Here is a 20,556-nt window from a genome sequence, read left to right as displayed (position 1 = left end):
GTTTGAAGGTGTAATTCCCCATTTTCATAATTGTGTTTAATTTACCAAAGAATATGTCTCTTATATTTTAATCTAAAATTTATTTGTAATATTTTCATCGTGTTTGAAGGTGTTATTCCCCATTGTCCAATGTATTTCACTGGTGTGTTTGAAGGTGTTATTCCCCATTTGAAGGTGTTATTCCCCATTGACATAATGTTTGAAGGTGTTATTCCCCATTGTTCTAATGTTTGAAGGTGCTATTCCCCATTGTTCTAATGTTCGAAGGTGTTATTTCACATTGTCCTATGTTTGAAGGTGTTATTCCCCATTGTCCTATTGCCTTAATGTTTGAAGGTGTTATTCCCCATTGTCCTATTGTCATTATGTTTGAAGTTTGTTTGAAGGTCCATTTGGGTTTTAAAGTTATGTATTTTCATTGGGGTTTTTAAGTTAAAGTCGCCATTTTACCATGCTACTCCCCATTGCCCTATGTATTTCACTTCCCCAGGTTGATAGCAAACGGATAAAACTTAAATATGTTGATATATTTTATTATAAAATCATATATTTATTTACATGAAATAAAATATTATATAATTATTGTACAGTGTGTTTTCTTTTTCTTGAATTTATTACGGATATGGATTTTTTTTTCAATTTACAATTGTATTAATGTTTTTCTTTTAATTTTCTATGAAAATATGCTAGCGAATGCACATTATCATCCAGCAAGTGTCTCTTGTCATCATATGGTGATAGTCCACTTTTCACAACCTTCACCATGTGAATCTGATGGTTGAAACTTCTCAAAGTGTACATATGCGAGAGTAGTGGAGAACAATTGAACAAGGTGTTTTTATATTGTTCGAATCTAACATTTCGGGTTTTAATACCCTTTGCTACTACAGTTTCCTTGTCGTCTGCGGTGATAAAACTATACATTTTTGCTCTTAGTCCGATATATTCCACCATTTGAATGGACTTGCATTCATCTTTGAATAAACCAATAATCGATTTCCTGTCTTTGGTGTAAAGAGGGTGATCAGCTGGATAATTTGAAAAGTCATATAGCTCACTGTTTAACGACATGTCTCTATATATGTCATCAGTTCTCACATGCATAATGAAACTGTCAGTATCTGTGTAACATAATGTTACATTCTCCTTGTATAGTTTTTTCATGTGGTTGTAGTAGTAATCAACCATGTGCGCCTTTGACAGATCGAGAATCATTTGTCCTAGGTAAATTGGTTTGTTGAAGAAAATTTTTGTTTTGGTTTGTAGCACGCCGCACAAGTGGTCGTTGAATATCTTAAAGCTTTTAAATGATGATTTTGCAGTAAGTTTTTGAAACTTATCCCACCTATGACAGAGAGAGAAGTTGATATGTTTCCGCAACGATTCCATTGATTTACCGAAAATAGCATTGTTGCCATTTTTAAAAAGTTTTTGCTCGAAATTGCTAGTAGCCTTTTTCCTCATTTCGGTATTGAAGTCAATATACTGTTTCAACCATGGACGCTGTTCAAATGAAACTATATTGTGAATCTTCTTCAAAACCAAACCTAGTTTGAGGTATAACTTTAGATTCACATAGTGCAAGATGTAATGCTTTTTATCTTTCAAAGTAGCTAGCAATTTGGTGCTCGGTTGGTATTCTTTCCCATCATCATTTGCTTGCTCATACAGATGACGTGAATGAGGTGAAAGCATTTCATTTGTTATCACTCCTTTTTCAACTGCAAGAGGAAAATCATTGTGAAGATCGTGTAAGTTATCTGGGTAATCCAAATCGCATTCAATGACATATCCGATGTCAGCGTTATTGGATACATTTAAGACATTGAAATCGTTTATTTCCTCTTCTGACAACCACTGGAATTTCCCCACAGCTAATGGCATGCTCATGCTTAAACCGTATAAATTGTTCGCATCTACATACATCAAGTATGAAGTTGGTAAAGCTGGATCATAATTGCTCAAGTAGGGATTGTTTGCTTTTGCATGTCTGCAGCTCACCATTGTTAAACCTCCTCGTATACTCTGCTCAAAGAAGAGCCACATTGTAGGATCTGTCAATAGCTCAAGTCTCACACCAGTCATTTTCAATGCAGATTGCCAGGAAAGCCCTGGAAGAGTGTAATAATTTGCAGGGTCGAGGGAATAGTTCGTTATCCACTTCTTCCTGAAAGTTTCAAATACATCAGCTAATAATAGAACGTCAGTTTTTAGATAAAGATCGTGATATTCGCCTATATTCTTAATATTCATTTGATTCCATACCCGTTGCGCATGTTCATACTCGGTTTGACTAATTGTTTTCTCTGATAAATTGCTGTAGAATTTGTCTATAGAGGGTAATTCAGTTTCATTGAACCTTGCTGCATTGTCAATGTATTCGTAAGGATATGTTCCTTTTTTCAACAAAAGAGCAATCCGCTTATCATCATCAAATTCTTTTGTAAAATGTTTAAATGTTTCTTTCGGATTCTCCTTAGACATTGACGATACCAATTCCTCTAGTGAACAATTCAAAAACTGGTATGAATCGATAAAGCGCAGATTGGATAGGTTGAAACTGATGTACTTTTCTGCATTCGTGGCTATGCAGCCAATTTCTTCACTCTTGAAAATACCTATCGAGGAACAGATTAAATGTGCATCAAACTGTTTCAGGTTATGAAATATAACTGGCACGAATGTGTGTTCTTTAAAATTAAGATTGCAATCTCTGCATGAAGCGCCACGAAATTTACCTGAAACATGTGCATGGTCTCGAACGCGGATAGTGGAATCTGTAAATTCTTCCATGCAAATGTGGCAATGTGTACTTGATTGAAAATCTTCCTCATCTTCAACAGTCATGCACAAGGGTTCAGGATTGTTCAAAATAGCCTTTATACGTTTATTTTCGTCAAGAAGACTATGAAGGAAGTGTTCACTAACATTTTCACCTCTATATATTTTAGGTGGTTGAGTGTATCTGTCATCGATGCAAACAACTTGATAACCGTACCCGCATGGTATCAACTTTGTTAATTTCGTTGTGCTGGTTCGATTATCTTCTGGCTCTTCAGTAACCATAGGTTCGCAAAATGTTTCCATGTCAGCATAAATAACAAATGATGTTTGTAACTGTTTGGCGTGATCTTGAAATGTTAGTATATCGTCTACCCCCTTGGTGGGATATGTCACATGTTGAGCTTCAAATTTTGAGCAGTATTTTATATGTTTCTCTAAAGTATGTTCACTGGTGAAACCTGATAAACAGAATCTGCAATACTTATGACTGCGTCCCAAGCATTTTGTTCGATATAAAAGTCTATTGAGATCTGTAATCAAACACCAGTGACTTTTATTCCCACTTTTCAAATACAATAAGTCAACTTCATGATGAGCTTCTCTTAGACCTGTTACATGGAGGGGGAAAAATTCACCCTCTTCAAATCCTAACACCATTACTGAAATGTTATTCTGCCTTTCAAATTTACTCACAAATGATGGTGCAACGGGCAATTGTATACCTTCCATGTTCAATTCATGTTCATATGGGATGTAGTGATGCACTTTAGAAGGGTCACCTGAACACGTAGGATGTATGGATGCTATAATAGCATATACAAAACATTTTTCATCTAAGTTTCTTATGTTGAGTAACGCTCTGGTTGCAGCAAGAGTTCTTGGTAGGGGTATATACGATCCACCGCCTAAAGGTTTATATTTAGCTGTATTAATCTCAATGTGTTTAATATGATCTAATGACCAACCGCTCCCATTTCGTATATACTCATCAAAACTTTTGAATATTTTTTGATATGTCACATTAATATCATGTTCATCATCTATATTTGCTCTATCAACTAGATTCGATGTCTTCGAGATAAAATGTGCATTATTCTTTAAATCATTACCACCTTCACCTCCATTCGGCTTGATCATTTGCACAAGACAATTCATATACCACTTAATATGACCGAGTTCATCACACATCTCTTGTAAATGAGTTTTTACCTCATGCTTAATTCCAGATAAAAATGCTAGAAGATCATACTTTTCCCCATTATCCTCATTCGGATAAATGAAACGAGCTCGTGCTATTCCCAAGAGAGCAGACTTATCCACACTTTTATGTTTGATTGTAGTATGTGAATTTGAATCAGTGTTTCCTGAACCAGTCTGATAAGTTGTATGATCGATGTTGCTATGTTTAAACAAATTTTCCGCTGAATCAAAATGTCTATCACATTGTCGACATGGAAATGTACAACTGTTTCTCTGGTGTCTCTTCAGTTTGGAAGGGTGATCAAACAGAAGTTTACAATAATAACATGAATAGACCTTAACCGTAAGATTTGATCTGTTGTCATTATCAACACTCAATCGATCATTTAACTCTCGCAACTGCTGTTGATATTGAGGGTTACTGTCAGGATAAAGACGCAATAAATCCTCGCAGAAATGATCATCAGCCATGACAATTGTGATATCAATAGCACTTTCAACGTTTTATATATACTACGCGATCGTGGACTAGAACTAATAGGCGAACATATGTTATCTAAATATTTATTTTATTAATTAAATTTAAAGGTACACAGTGTAAATATACAAATAGACAATATATTATATACATATATAAATATAGACAAATTTAAAGAAAAATACAAGTGATTGATTGAAGTCTCCAATAGTTTTAAATAATCCACTTCTTCATTACAAATGAAATGATAACCATTTACTCTTTAATCTTTTGCGATTTTGCGATTTTTCCACATTTCTTAAGAATTTTTCAGGAGACATCTTGATAGCTTTACCCTCTGCTGCACCATCATATTCATCAACATCCATCCTATTTTCCTCTTGATTGTCTGATTTTGATCGATCTACAGTTTCTTTTAAATTTTTCAATTCTGTTTTTTGCAAAACCTGACCACTACCATGTTGTTTGGTTACATCTTCTTCTAGGTTTATTTCTGTTTTTATACTGTCACTATCTTTACCATCATATTCCTTTTCTTTTTCTTTCACATTAACAATTTCACATTGGTTGGACATATTCATCAATCTTTCATATTTCTCCTTGGGTAATAGTATTAACTCCCGAGTCATAGTATTTGAAAAAAGATGATATCAATGTTGGAATAATAACAATTATCTTCAGTAAACGTTTTCTCCTCAACTGAGGTGTTATATTATTAACTACCACAGCACGAATGAACTTTGCAAAAGTTGAAAGATTCCTTTTAACCCTCTCAGACAATGGTATGACGCTTTTTAGACAGTTGAATACTATTTCTACTAATAGTTGTAATTGTCTGTGGTCCGTGCTTTTTATGATTTGAGCAGATTGTTCAGGTGTAGTGTTCGCCAATAATTTAAGGAAGCTTCTACTTGATTCTTTTAAAATCATTTTGGTTGATAAACAATCGTGTCCTCCCCCGGAAAAGGATTTGCGCGCAACTGATATTCAGGGTTTGAACCTGGTGCTATATCCACTATCAAGCAATTGTATGGTCTGCTAATTGCACGTTGGTAAACGTCCATGAAAAAGCGAACTTGACCTGGAAACATTTGTCGAGCTAAAGATTGTATTTGCAGTGAATCTCTACCATTTTTGAAAAGAAAAAAGACGTGAGAATTCAAACTGATTGATCGCATAACCTTCCCCTTCTGATATAAATTTTGTAGTATAAAAATAATTGATGTTAAGGTGTGATGACTTAAAACGCAATAAATCTTCTGCATCAGTTTACAGTCCACTACTTCATCCATTTTATCATCAATGATCCATAATGTGTGTATATCCTTATCAACAAGAAAATCACTTTCATCAGGCAGTTCCAGTTGAAATGAAATGTTGGAGACAGTTTTTTTCAATTCATCGAAGACATCTTGCCATATGCTGTAACAGTAGTATATCTTCTGAGGTGGTATTGTAAACATTTCCTGAGCGTTCTCTAATAATCTTTTAATGTATGTAGTTTTTCCTGAACCCGTTGGACCGACACATATTGAAGTCATGGGTGTTTGAAATTTCACCAAACTCATGATGATCACCTCTTGCTCGAATGATGATTGTTACCATGTGTCTCATCATTTTAAACACTTTTTCATATGCAGTGTGAATAGGTTTTACCAATCACATTGAAAACAAAGATGTCGTTTGCTTGATGATTATCACTGAAAAAATCGTGAATGTTAGTTAGATCATACTCTCTACATAAGAGTGATAAGATGAAAATGCAATATTGACCGCATACTGATGAATTCTCACTCTGTAATCGTTTTTGATTTATTTCCAGAGATATCGCATTGTGTTCAAAGAATTTTAAGAAGTGACGTGAATAATAATCGGGAGAGTGTGCGAAGCTGTCGAAAAATATCCCTCTTCGTTCCTCATTTATGAAAAAGGCGATCCAGTGTGCACCATTCTCAAAATGATTTTCAGTGTTACAAATAAATCCCATGGGTCGATTTCTCACTATCTTAGGTATCTGATCTGCTGCAAATATACCAACAATTTTATCCTTCATTAGTTCATCACAATTAATCATACACTCCAATTGCATAGTGTTCATTCTTGAATTATGATGTCTCGAGTTTGAGTTATTTCAAAATATCCACTAAATTCACTATAAATGATTATAGTTGTTGGTTCAGTGAGGGGAGAATCAAATGTGCATTCCAAATTGACACGTTCATTCCTTTTCAATGTTAAATAATCTAAACCTTCAAAAATTGGTTCCAGTTGAAAGGCATACAAGGCATATCCTTCAGAAAAACTGTCTCTGTTTAATCCATTACCACAGTCTTGCAGAGTTTTCCCAGCAACCTCAAATAGATTGCGAAATGCAACAATGGATGATTCTCCACTTGACGAGTCAAATTTTACTCTGACAGGATTCCCGGAAACTGGCACTCCCTCAACTTTAAGATTTATTTCACTTAGGTGGCAATGTTTGAATGTCCACGGACATAGTGAGTAGTCACCTGCTATGTTTTGACTCCCCGTAAAGGCTATCAATACCTTATTGGGTCTATTATTCTGGAATATGTTGTTGAAGTTAAAACTTATTTGACCAGCTGGAAGTGAAATTGTGCGAACATCATTTTGCACAATGGGATATTTAGCGTTTACTGTCCTGAGTATAGAATCGTGGCCATATACAATGCCGGGGTGAACGTGGATCTTTGCTATTGATAGATACATATCTTCAATCTCAAGGTAATAATCAGCATCTTCATCAACCGACATTAGATAAAATTCTGGTCTCGATCTGTAGAATTTCACAGTAACTCCTACTTGATTTAATATGTAACGATTCATTGAAAACAGGGGATGGAAAATGTTTCCTTCAAGATCAACAGTTTTACCATTTTTTATGTATGCTGTTCTTCTGTAGAGCCCAAGATTTGATCCTGTGTTACAATCTGCATCATCCAATGTTCCTTGATGATCGTCTATCCATAATTGACTTGAGAGCTGCGATTCTTTAGCTTCTTTCCCATATTTCAATAAAGTTTGCATATAAGCTTTGTAAGGGTAAAATCCTGTTGAAGATGTGACAATTTTATTTTGAATTAAAACATCTATTTGATTAAATAATGCATGCAAAACATAGTTCACAGGCCCGCAATTAACGTCACTGCTATCTGCTATGGTTCCATCTCCTCTTTTAAGTCTTAGACGTACATGCATTGTTGATTTACTTAAGTCTAGATACTCTGTTCCACCAGATATGTGAAACTCTATTGGCGATGTCTTTGTAAAAGTTGCAGCTGGTCGAATATGTTCATATGTGATTCTTGTGACTGCAGTTTGATGACCTGGTAGATTGAATAAAGACAACTGACTTGGTTGCAGCTCATGAAATGTTTCAGGATTTATTTTAGCCATTTTGAATTTTACTGGAAAATATCCTTTTCAATTAGCTGATTCTTTAATCTTTTTTTCACACTCTGTACACTTCCTTTCTTACTGTTTGTTTTATTTTTCCTTCCTCCTTTCTTTGTCTTTTTCGTTTTCTTCTGCTCCCCTCTATGGCTTTTTCTATTACTGTTTTGTAACTTCCCACGTTTGCGTTTTATCTTTTTCACAGCTCGACTAATTTCCGACTTAGCATTTTCCACCTGCTGCTGTGCATGTGTTACAAGTTTAATGGGTGATTGCGCATGTGGTTTACTTTGTGGTAATGTGATTGGTTCCATGAAGCTAGCTGCTGAATTAGTGAGGGAACCACCACTCTGGATAGTTCTTCTGTATGAATTATTAAGATATGAATTGTGATGTTTGTCATTCGCTAGATTTTCATAGTACATTATCCATGTCCTAGGGTCTAGCACATATTGAGAATTGTTCAATTCCATGATTATCATGCAAAGTATGGATACGACCTGAAGTGCAGTGTAATCGACACTGGATTTTTTAAAAATGATGCATGACTCCCTTGCATGTCAGTAATAAAGAATTCAATGTCTCTTATTTCACTTTTCACCACTGGAATGTATGCAAGTTGATCAAAGTGGTAGTATTCAGTTTGAGAGCAGCAACATATTCGCTTCAATAAGGGTTGTTTGTTACCATCGACTATTACATCACCGCATATGTTTGCATATATATATAGATCATTATTTGATGATAATTTAATATCAACTAATGCGACTTTCCATTTTGATTTCATCACTATTGGCGTCTGAAGATATGTACGGAATTTGTGTGGTCTGTTATGTGGGTAAATGTCTAAATTTTTGTTACTGTTAATGACCATGTAAAAGCTCATTTTAAAAGTCAACAATATCTCTCTCAGGAATCCACTGACAAAAACGTTTATCCCAATCCTGGAATTTTACATAACCCTCACGTTGACCATTCCGCCTTCGCCATTTAAGCACTTTCTCAACAAACCACAATGCGTCAGCCTCCTTTTTCACACGCTGCAACTCTGTATAATTGAAATTGCCTACAACTTCCTTGTCCAAAAAATCTTGTACTTTATAAAAGATTTTCCCATGTATTAGAAATCGTCTATATATTTTAAATATTTCGGAGGTCCACTGTTGCTGATAAGCTCTTTGAAACGGTTTCTTCAAATGGCTCAGTCTTACCATGTCATTGATTTTAAAATGAAACTGTTTCCCTCTTTTACGTTGTACTTTTAATGTTTCTTTCTTTTCTCTGATTCGTTTTTCTTTGGGTGGAGTTTTAATATACATATATGCCCACAAATCATATTTGTTTTTCTCATTCACATCTTTTGGAGCTGTATTATTTAAACTTCTATGTGGCGTTGCATTATAACTTGCTACCAAATTTTGTATAACATTGAGATAGCTATAAGTTCTATGCTTTGTAAAATATCGGAACATCATCCTCCGAAATGTCAAATTGACCCTCTCTGCTATTGACGCTTTACTACTGTCGGAATTTAAATAGACATGATGGTAAATGTCATATTTTTTAAACACACGTTTCAAATCTTTGTTTTTGAATTCAGTTCCCGCATCTGTGGAAACCTTCAAAGGGATTTTACCATGTTTGAAGATTTTTTCAAATGCATCAGCTACTGTCTTCCCAAACTTGTTTTTTAATGGATAAATCCATAAAAACCGTGTGAAAATATCGATAACAACCAACAGGAAACGTGTCTTATTGTTATATTTCTGTATGTTGGATACATCCATAAGGTCAGCATCGTATTGCTCATACGGTTCCGATACAATTATTTTCACTCTTTTAATTCTACGTTTTACAGGTTTTTGTAAATTGTAGTCGTCTATTTTTTCCATCCATTTCCTGATCTTGTATACGCTTGGTACATTTCCATCTCTTGATGTCTTCAACGTTTGATAAATTTTTTCAGCACTTAGGTATGCTCCCCCATTTGCTGTATTGTAATATACATTCCTAAGTTTTTCATCTAAATCATCATTTTCCATTGTTAAAAATAGGTTCCAAATCTATCATTTTTTCAACTTTATCTATTATGCGAGATGCTCTGTGCGGTGTTTTCAATATAGTATTTTTCCAATCTGTTGATTGTAAAAATGTAAGTTGATAGTAGACTCTCACATTATCTGGAATATTTGATTGTCTGACTAAATTAACAAAATCGGTGTACACTTTATCTGTTTCTACTTGATAAAAAAAATCCCATGCATTTCCTCCACTTATGTGTTCCACTTGATTTTCCTTCTTCAGAATGTCAAAAACTGACTTTGCATATATTATATCGAATATGTTATCAAGTCTGGCTATATTTTCACATGATTCTATCTCATCCATGTTTTATTAATAATAATAATAATTTATAATGTATGATATTTTTGTTTGGGTTAGGGTTAGGGTTAGGGTTAGGGTTAGGGTTAGGGTTAATTATTATATTTACCAATTAAACTTTTATCAAATTAAAGCTCTCAAATTGTTTTAAATGTTCCTTTTACTACTTCCATATCCAGCATATCAACAATTTAAATGATTGGTAATGCGTTAAATTGTTTAATGAAATGAAAATTTTTTTTAAATGTTCAATTTACTTTTACTACTTCCATATCCAGCATATCAACAATGTTAAATTGATTGGTAATGCATTAAAATTGTTTAATGCAGTGAAAAAAAAAATAAAAACATTCTTTTATATTTTACAAATTAAAAATCAATATTTTGATATTATCCAACAAATATATTATGCAATTTTTGCTGACGGGGGCAAAATTTTTGTCAACGTGGCAAAAATATTTGCTGCTGCCACACAATATATACTACTTATGGTGGTGACAATTTATATAAAATTTTAAAACACTCAATAGCCATGTTACGCATACGTCTTATTTTCAGTGATGGAACCTTTGCTCGCAAAAGTAGTTCATCATATGAACTAACATAGTCTTCATATATAAATCGTAAAGCACTTTCCTGAATTTTTTCCAATTTGGTGGTGTTATTTTTGTTGCAAAAATGCCATGCCAAAGGACAAAAATTAAAATTAGATAAAATAAATGTGTGGAAAATGGTCAATTTATTCAATTTAGTAAGGTAGCAGCCAATGCGCTTTAAAACATTCAGTTGTTGGGATGCTTTACGACAAATATTTTTAATGTGGTGATTAAAATTAAGTTGATAGTCAATATCAATACCTAAAAGTTTAACAATCTCATCACAGGATATTTTTGCTGACTGTATATTAAAATTCCAACTGCAATGGCTTGGAATTTATCAGGATTTGCCTGCATACAATTAAAACTAAACCAGTCAATTAAAACAGCACTTTCTCTTTCAAGTGTACATAATAAATTTCAAAATTGTTGTCTGCATATGACAGAGTGTTATCACCGGCATAATTATAAAGGGTACCATGTTCAATAAAATAGAAGATGTCATTTATAAAAATATTAAATAATGGGGGCCCCAGGATTGAGCCTTGGGGTACCCCTTTCTGGATGTCAGCCCAACTGCTGAGTACTCCCTGAAGTTTGAGTTGTTGCCTACGATCTGTAAGATAACTTTGAAGTAATTTCACTGATTTAGAAGAAAGACCGTAGGCAGATAATTTACTTAAAAGAATATCATGTGGTAAACAGTCAAAAACTTTCGAAAGATCCATAAGAATAGCTGCCACATACATATTATTATCCAAAGCTGTTTTCCAATCTTCAAGGAGTCTCAGCAAAGTTGTCTGACATCCATGACCTTTTCTGAATGCACATAAAAAAGCATGAAATATATTCTCAAAAAATTCAGTCAACTGGTCAGACATAACCATTTCATATACTTTTGAAATTGTTGGTAAAATGCTCACAGGTCTATAGTTCTTTTTATCCAGTGGATCATTCTTTTTGTGTAATGGTACAACCTGAGCTTCTTTGAGTCTGTTTGGAAACTCATTGGATTCTATGGTGTTATTTATTAATGTTGTTATGTGTTTGTTGAGTACTGGTGCACCAGCTCGTAGTAGGTTAGATGATATCTGATCTACGCTAGTAGCTTTTTTTATATTGATCTTTTTCACAAGTTTGTTTACTGTGTCAACATGTATAGGTTTAAAATCAAAAGGTTTATCATGTTGTATGTGAGATTTAATTTAAAAAAATACTCGGGTGTGGGTTTTTTTCAAAAATAGTACCTTTGCCTATGTCATTGGCAACATTAACAAAAAAAGTATTAAAGTTGTCACAAACATCTTTAGTGTCGTTTAAAATTTTATTATCATCCACAAGTACAATTTTCTGTTGGCTACAAGTAGACTTTTTAGATAAAAATGGTTTGACTGTGCTATAAAAGTGTTTTAATTTTTGTCCTCCAGCACATCTTTCTTGAAAATAAATGTTCACTGATTTTCTTTTTAATTTTGTGACCATATTTCATTGTCTTCTATATGCTTCCCAAGTTTTGCTTGTTTTGTATTTTTCAAATTTTGTTCTCAGCATTTGTTTGTGAAAAATAGCTTTTCTTAGTTCTCTGTTCATATATGGTACTGAGTTTTTTCGAGGGTATCTGTATTTCATTGGTGCATGACAATTTATCACATCAGAGACTTTAGTTTCAAAATCATTATATACCAAATTTATATCATCTATACATTCATCTGAATCATGTAAAAAATGTATATTATCAAGATCATTAATATAATTATCAACATTAAAAGATTTAAAACTTCTATATTGTGTCTTACTGTTTACACAATTAGGTGTATGGCCTTTTATAAAAGTAGATATCATATGATGACAATCACTAACACCAGTGTTAAAATTCAGTGTTTTGAAACAAAGAGTTGTTCTATTTGTAAGAATAACATCTACAAGTGATGGTTCATACCCTTTCATTTAGCATGTAGGTTTTTTCACAGATCAAAAATGTCACATATATCCATCCTCCAACATTTGTGATTTGCCATGTTTTTCTAGCTACAGGAAGAAACAGAATAAACATTTTTATGTGAAAAAGGAATGTTAAATAAATGATTTTGGAGCCTACCCTATATATTGGTTTACGGGGTTTGATTCTTTTCAAACAAATCTATTGTGGCAAATTTTCGAGTTATTCAAATTTGGACCCTTATATAAATGGTTCTGTACCGTTTTTATAATTGCTCCTGCGTTGGTTTCAATTACAGATTCCATTAAATATAGCTATCGAGTCTTGGTGGTATTTGCAACGTTCTGCTTTATAAAGTAATTATGTCAAAATGACAAATTATATGCTTTTTACTTCTGGTCTGAGTTGACTTAGTAGACGGAACTTAGCAAAACGTAAAAAGGCAAATAAGCTAAATGATTTGGAGATCTGAACACATTCTACATGTAGTATTCGTCGAAACTGGTAAAATGTAAAATTACAGTATCTGCTCCGGCGGCAAATATTACAACAGTCTATACAATATGATTTTTTGGCTAATTTTATTGAAATAAATCATTCAATCTAAAAAACGATTCACTTAGATATCGAATATTCAGCAAAATTTTTATTTGTTTTCAAGTGTAAATAAGTTGAAAAATAAAAACTTGTCAATAGAAAAGTGCCGCCCAGAACAACTATCAGTCTGAATATAACATTTATTATGTCAGGTTTGTCATAAAGAATTACACATTTCAAACAAAATTAAGATAAATGGAAAAAGGTTCTAATATTTTTTAAACCAATTTAATAAAAAAAAATCTAATAATGTTCATATTTCTAATGGATAAACATACTGCCCTTGGATGAAAGTGTTCGTGTAGATAAACACACCAGGGAAAATTATCACCCAAGCCGATGCCGCGAATGATAACTTTTTCACCAAGGGTTTTAATCTTTTTTTTTTAAAGATTTAAACTTAAGGAATTATATATATCTCACTCATGCAAAGCTCTTATTCCTCTCCCAGCTTTTCCTGTTTTTGTCCATTTGGGATTATAGATCTTCAACCTTTTAATAAACTTTGGGTTTTCAAATATTTTAGCTTCGATCATCACTGTAGTTATTTCTAAAAAAAACCCACAACAAACGACGGATATGATGTATTATATTTTTGATTGAGTTAAGTCTGCCAATTGATATTTTATCGTATGTTTTTCTATGTTGTGATGTTATGCTATTGTTTCAGAAAAAGGGAGAAGGTTTGGATCCATTAATACGTTTAATCCCGCTGCAAATGTTTGCACCTGTCCTAAGTCAGGAATCTGATGTACAGTAGTTGTCGTTTGTTTATGTAATATATACGTGTTTCTCGTTTCTCGTTTTGTTTATATAGATTAGACCGTTGGTTTTCCCGTTTGAATGGTTTTATACTAGTAATTTTGGGGCCCTTTATAGCTTGTTGTTCGGTGTGAGCCAAGGCTCCGTGTTGAAGGCCGTACTTTAACCTATAATGGTTTACTTTTTTAAATTGTTATTTGGATGGAGAGTTGTCTCATTGGCACTCACACCACATCTGCCTTTATTTATATAAGAATCGATTAAACTCGGCCGTAGCGGGTGTTATTGTTCCGTATCGGCAAACCTCAAGCTAACACGGGTTTTATATCAAGTAATAAACACTCGTTGCTCATAAGTATTATTATATACTTAGAGCAAATAACTTATAATATTTACAGTACGATAAAAGCATTAAATTTACATGTATTCCATATTTTGCGAATAAGGGCTCAGCGGGCTGATATGAAAATTTTATCACATGCTTCGAACTATTATCACATGCCTTTCCGTAACGTTATCGTATGGCATTCCGGCGTAACTCGGCAAATTCAGGAAAATACACTCCAATGGTATGTTTAAAGAGAAAAACATAACAAAGTAGGGTACAAAACAATTATTAGGAAACAGGGAAATATATCATGTACAATACAAAAAAATAACAGCAACAAAAACAAACAAATGATATGGAATAAATGTTTCCTGTATAATTTGTTTTGTTGATTTTTTTTATCGTCAATATAAAAATATATTATACTGTTGTATACTGTTGTTTTCCTTTCTGTTGAGGCATATGATATACAGATTTCATATCGAATATATATTTGGCGTCCGATGTCCGTAAACTTTTCACTTTTCGAACTTCTATATGTTCTACCACCACCAAAGATAAGTAATAAATAAAACTGTTATTTTTCTCCATTGTTGAAGCATATAATAAAAAGATCATATTAACATTTCATTTTTCATAACAGATGTTTTATCAGTACTCGATCAATATAAGCCATCGAGCCTTCGGCGCATGGGCTGATATTGAACCTTGCATGGACCGATACAATCATTGTAATACATCTGATATGAAAAATGCCATGTACTAATCTGATATTATCACATGTTGCTAAGGATGGATGATACTTTTGAATGGTTAATGAAATTAACATGTGTCGGGTGTCCAATGAAATGAATGGATGATATAAGAATTATGATAAAGTATAATAATACAAATTAACACATTGTATAACATACAAATAATGTTGCCTAACTGTAACTCTATTTGCCCTTGCACATTTTGTACCGGTATGCGCCACTAATCGTATTTTCACTCATGAATCCTCAGTTCCAATCACTGCGGTAACAATTTCAAGTACACCAGAAGAAGAAAATCCAGTGAAGGTCATCAAAGGGAGTTCCAAACTGTTTACGTGTAGAACTAATGCTGGTCGACCTGCTGCTAGAATACAATGGTATCTTTCAAATGAGAACATAACAAATTCTGCTACAAACCAAAATAATGAATGTGTAACAGACTGTTCTGACGCAAAAATGATATCATCAAGTCAACTTACATACATTGGAAACACTGATGACAGCGGGAAAATTATATACTGCACTGCAGTAAATATAGAGGGATATAAAGTATGGTCCATGAACAAAACAATCGGTGTTTTATGTAAGTATTTATGTTATAGATATTTCATATCTTTTGGATAGTTTATGGTGTTTCGTAAATTATACCATAGCTTTTGGTGAATCCCTCGGCAATAACACCACAAAACTATGCAAAAGATATGAAATATCTGTTTTAACCTATCGCAGCTTTCACTGTTGAAAAAGTATATTGCATCGTATTACCACTTTTTACTTTTACTCTTGTTTTTATAAAAAATCTGCTAAATTTCCCCTTGCTGTGCTTAACAAATGAAACCCGCCCATTTTTTCTAAAACGCACGGACTTCAAAAACGGCGCGAATATCAGATGGAAAAGAAAATTCGACAGTGATGGCAGCATTCATTTTGGCCTCCGATAACATGGACAACGTTTCTGATCAAATTATGATGAAAGATCTGGACGTAATTGATATGTTGTGTGACATTGACACAGATATAAGCCTGACAAAATTATGTGCAGATATAAGTAATGACCAATTTCTTGGCGATCATGATGAAAATAACAGTCTATCACAGATTGCCGCCCAAGCAGAAAAGAATTTTTAAAAACAGAAGATACTTTTGATATTAATTTTGATGTGCCTCTTCCTGACCTTGATAGTATTAGTTATGGGGACTTTCATATTGATGCGAAAGCGGATTTAAACAGTTTTGTCAATGCCGAATTCTCCACAGACGATGAAAGTTCTAGGTTTGGCAACCTGTCAACAGAGGATGATATGAACGAGTTAATATCCGAGACTATCCCGAAAAACACCAAAAAGAGTACAAACTGGGCAAAGAATGTTTTCAACGCATGGAGAAATCATAGGACATCCTTAGGGGAAGGAATTCCAGAAATTGAGGAGTTGTTGATGTTAATAAATGTTGTCCAGATTCATAGTAGAGGTTGTTGAAAAAAAAAATGGAGACTTTTATCCACCAAAATCACTGTATCTCTTATCCGTCGGGCTATTGAGAAGTATCAGAGACGCTGGAATTAGCATAAACTTTATGGACGAGAGAGATGATAAATTTTTGAGATTCAAAAGAGTACTTGATTCCCAGATGAAAAGTTTAACTGCAAAGGGTGAGTCATTTTTTTTTCAAATGAAAGCTATTCAAGTTCCATATTTGTTATTCTATTTTTTTTTATTATATACTAGTCTAATGAAATCAATTTCACGAAAATTATTCCTAGAATTTAAATAAACCATAATACATGTTTTAATTTGAGACTAGTCCTTTATGCCCGCGTCACACTGTCCCGATTTTTACGCCGATGGCAACACGATAATGGAAATTTTCAAAATCGGGACTAATCGTATCCAGATCGGGCTATTCGTAGTGCCATCTTTATCCATCGTAGAACCATCGGCAACTTTTTCTAGCCTTCGGGAACAACTTCGGGAAGGGTTCTAAATTTTTTAACATGTTAAAAAATCCCCGAAGGTGCGTCCGATGTTGAGGGTTCGTATTGAGTTCGTATCACCATCCTCACCATCGTATTGTCACCGGGAATGCATCTTTGCACATCGTATTGCATTCGTGTTTCCGTCGTTTCCATCGGGCAGTTTTGACATTACGATGTCTACACGAATGAATCCCGAAGATACCCGAAGGTCTTACGATGGCAACACGACTTCGTGAAGACCTCGTAATCCCGTCGTGTTGCCATCGAATAAAAGTACGAAGGCGACAAGATGGAACTACGACGGCAATAAATACAGCTAAATATAAGTTAATTTTCGCGCTAAAATACATTTAAAGTGCCATGCGCGATATGCACTGGTCAGTCTAATACGACAGTTAAAAAAGACGTTCACAAAACATGGAGCTCATATCATATGATTCTATGAGAACACGAAAGGCGACAGCGTTGTTTCTATTAATTCAAATGGAACAAGAAGAGCAGCTATATATATTACAGGCTCAGGATTTTCTTTTACAAGTAAAATATTATTTTTTGTCAATTTTTCATATCAAGTAACATAATGAAAATCATAAACGCGCCTCGTACACCAACACTGCAGGTACGCGTATATAGAGAAACCAACGCTATATATATTACAGGCTCAGGATTTTCTTTTACAAGTAAAATATTATTTTTTGTCAATTTTTCATATCAAGTAACATAATGAAAATCATAAACGCGCCTCGTACACCAACACTGCAGGTACGCGTATATAGGGAAACCAACTTTTTCTTCATTATTCTGATTTTTTATGTATCGTCTGAGTTGTTGTCACACAAATGTTTACTCCATAACCATTTTGTTATCTATATGTCATATTTTGCCGCATTTGTTTCTTTCCCCTTATCCTTCTTTTTGTCTATATTATTATGATATTCTCCTGGAAAGAGCTCTTTTTGAATGAAAGGGATCAACGAACCCATTACCTTACCTTTAAGATAGATCAGTAAACATGGGCATAATTATGGGTGATTATTCAGACTAGTGCACACATTTTACAGTTTAAACAAGGCAATGCCGCGCGTGGCATCCCCTCGTATGTAACATATTGGGGACAAATATGGACACTATATTTGTAAATGACACATGCAGAAAATGGTAAATTGAATATGCATATTTGATACATAAACTATTTTTTTTAGAAATCAACCAAAACATTCAGTAACTGGAAATACCTTTAATATTGTCAGTAAATTTTCTTCAACACTTTTCTATGTATTGAGCCGATAACCAGAAAAAAACATTGAAAATTAAAATCTTTTATTTAATATTGTCAATTATTCTCCTCCAACAAGGTTTGAAAAACATATAGAAACCATTCTGTCCGTCCGTCCGTGTCACTATGTTTATTGTGCATAACTATGTTTCTATGACCTTTGTTTGGTCAACTTCGTATGTAGTGTAAGGCTTGGACGGGGATACCAATTTGGTACCTTTCTAAACACATATTTTTTTATTTTGCCTTAGAATAATAATATGAATTTAAATTTGATCGTTTTAGGCTATGGTATGACCACAAAGCAAGCAGAACCTATTTCGTAAGAACAGGAAATGGTTTTATGGGAAAAATAAGTTGTTGGATACGATTCGTCGGCGGCTCTTTTAAATGGTGTCTTCTTTTATAATTGCAAATAATTTGGGTTGCGTGGGAGAGATGAACACCATAGCTTGGATGCATCTCAGATTAATATAGGAACTGACGATAAAGGAAAGTATATTCAGTTCATAGAGACAAACAGTAAAACATTTAAAGGTGGGTTAAAGCAGAAGAATGTTGAGAACAAGAACATTAAGCATTACACAAATGCGAGCAGCGACAAGATTTGTTTAAGCTATACGAGCTCTACATTGGACCTTCTAAAATTAGTCCGGAGGGAAATTCAAAGTTCTATAAACGTCCACTACAAGATTCATTGAGATTCTCCAAACAAAACCTTGGCATCAACAAACTTGAAAACCTTATGAAAACCATGTGCACCAAAGTTGGACTCTCTGGCAACTTTACTAATCATAGCGGGAAGCGTACCTGTGCAACTACTATGTCCCAGTCAGGAATAGATGAGCAAACTATAATGTCGCAAACTGGCCACCGCAGTGTCCAGGGTGTTCGAAAATACAAAAGGCCTTCTGATGATCAGCTACTAGACATATCAAACGTTTTGGAGCCGAACTGTAAATCATCTGAAATTAAAACTGAGAACAATTCTTCTGACGGAAAGGAAAACGAAAAGTGCCATATTGGAACTTCAAATTCAGAGTAAGAGTTGCGTACCATTCGGAGGATTTAACAACTGTAATGTTACCTTCAACATTGGGAAGTAAGAATGCAGCCTGTAAATGCGTTGTTACAAAAATACAGGGAATACCGTTTTTTTTGTGTGTTTCAATTTTAAATTTCAGTTGTGGAATCCTGAGATTATTTGATTTGTGACAGTTAAATTACTATTTCCGGAATATTGTTTTCTAATTAAAGTTTAAAAGAAAACTTTACTTTAAGGGAGGTTAATGTGAAGTAATTCTCAATAAATCTTTCTGTAATTTTTTTATGAATCTGTTATTAGGATACATACAATTATAGCAAAAGTATGTTTAGTTCTTGAGAAATAATTATGGTAAAGTCTGTTGTTATTCTCAGATATTTCGTATTAAGTTAAACGTCAAAAAATAGTATTAAAAAGATCTTGTATACATGCCAAAATGAAAACTACACCAGAGACAAAAATGCATAGAAACTATAGGTCACTATACAGCCTTCAACTATGAGCAATACCCATACTGCATAGCAAGTCTGCTGCTTCACTATTCTGAAAAAAAATGTTTTTTGTATGACAATTACGGTATTTTGCTAAAAGTGCTTCGTCATATTTTGAGAATCTGAACATTATAGCACGGTAATTTATCTCGCCCTATCATTTCTAGAAATAGATCTAGTGAATTACTTTGAAAGTCATGTTTTTCTTATTTGTATTCAATTTTGCCTTTTCATTCAGTTTTATGGCTGTCACAAACTTTATTTCGCTACAACCAAAAAATGATTGACATCTGCTTTTTATAAAAAAAAACCAACATGGAAAACCATTACAGGAACAGAGCTGTTCTCACAAACTATGGTATAATTGTGAAAATTATACCAAGGATAGCTATGGTATAATTTTCGGTTATTGGGATTTATTCTCGTGTTGCATTCCCATACTAGGTTACATAATTTGCACAGCTATAGGTTAAAAACAGATGAACTGATAGACTTTAAAAACGCGACACTAGATTTTTTTCTTTTTTTTGCTCT

General features: G+C 33.7%; 1 protein-coding gene across 1 annotated transcript in view; it reads left to right on the top strand.

The window, feature by feature from the left end:
• Window positions 1–20,556, top strand: part of LOC139522600 (nephrin-like) — a 38,763-nt gene that overhangs the window by 8,350 nt on the left and 9,857 nt on the right. Inside the window, exon 2 of the mRNA XM_071316065.1 lies at window positions 15,486–15,818. Within this exon, the coding sequence (XP_071172166.1) occupies window positions 15,486–15,818 (333 nt within the window). The remainder of the gene's footprint in view (window positions 1–15,485; window positions 15,819–20,556) is intronic.

This window comes from Mytilus edulis, chromosome 5, assembly GCF_963676685.1.
Source record: "Mytilus edulis chromosome 5, xbMytEdul2.2, whole genome shotgun sequence".
Lineage (NCBI taxonomy): Eukaryota > Metazoa > Mollusca > Bivalvia > Mytilida > Mytilidae > Mytilus > Mytilus edulis.
Note: the sequence above shows the minus strand (reverse complement) of the source record. Positions and strands in the feature narration are given on the sequence as shown.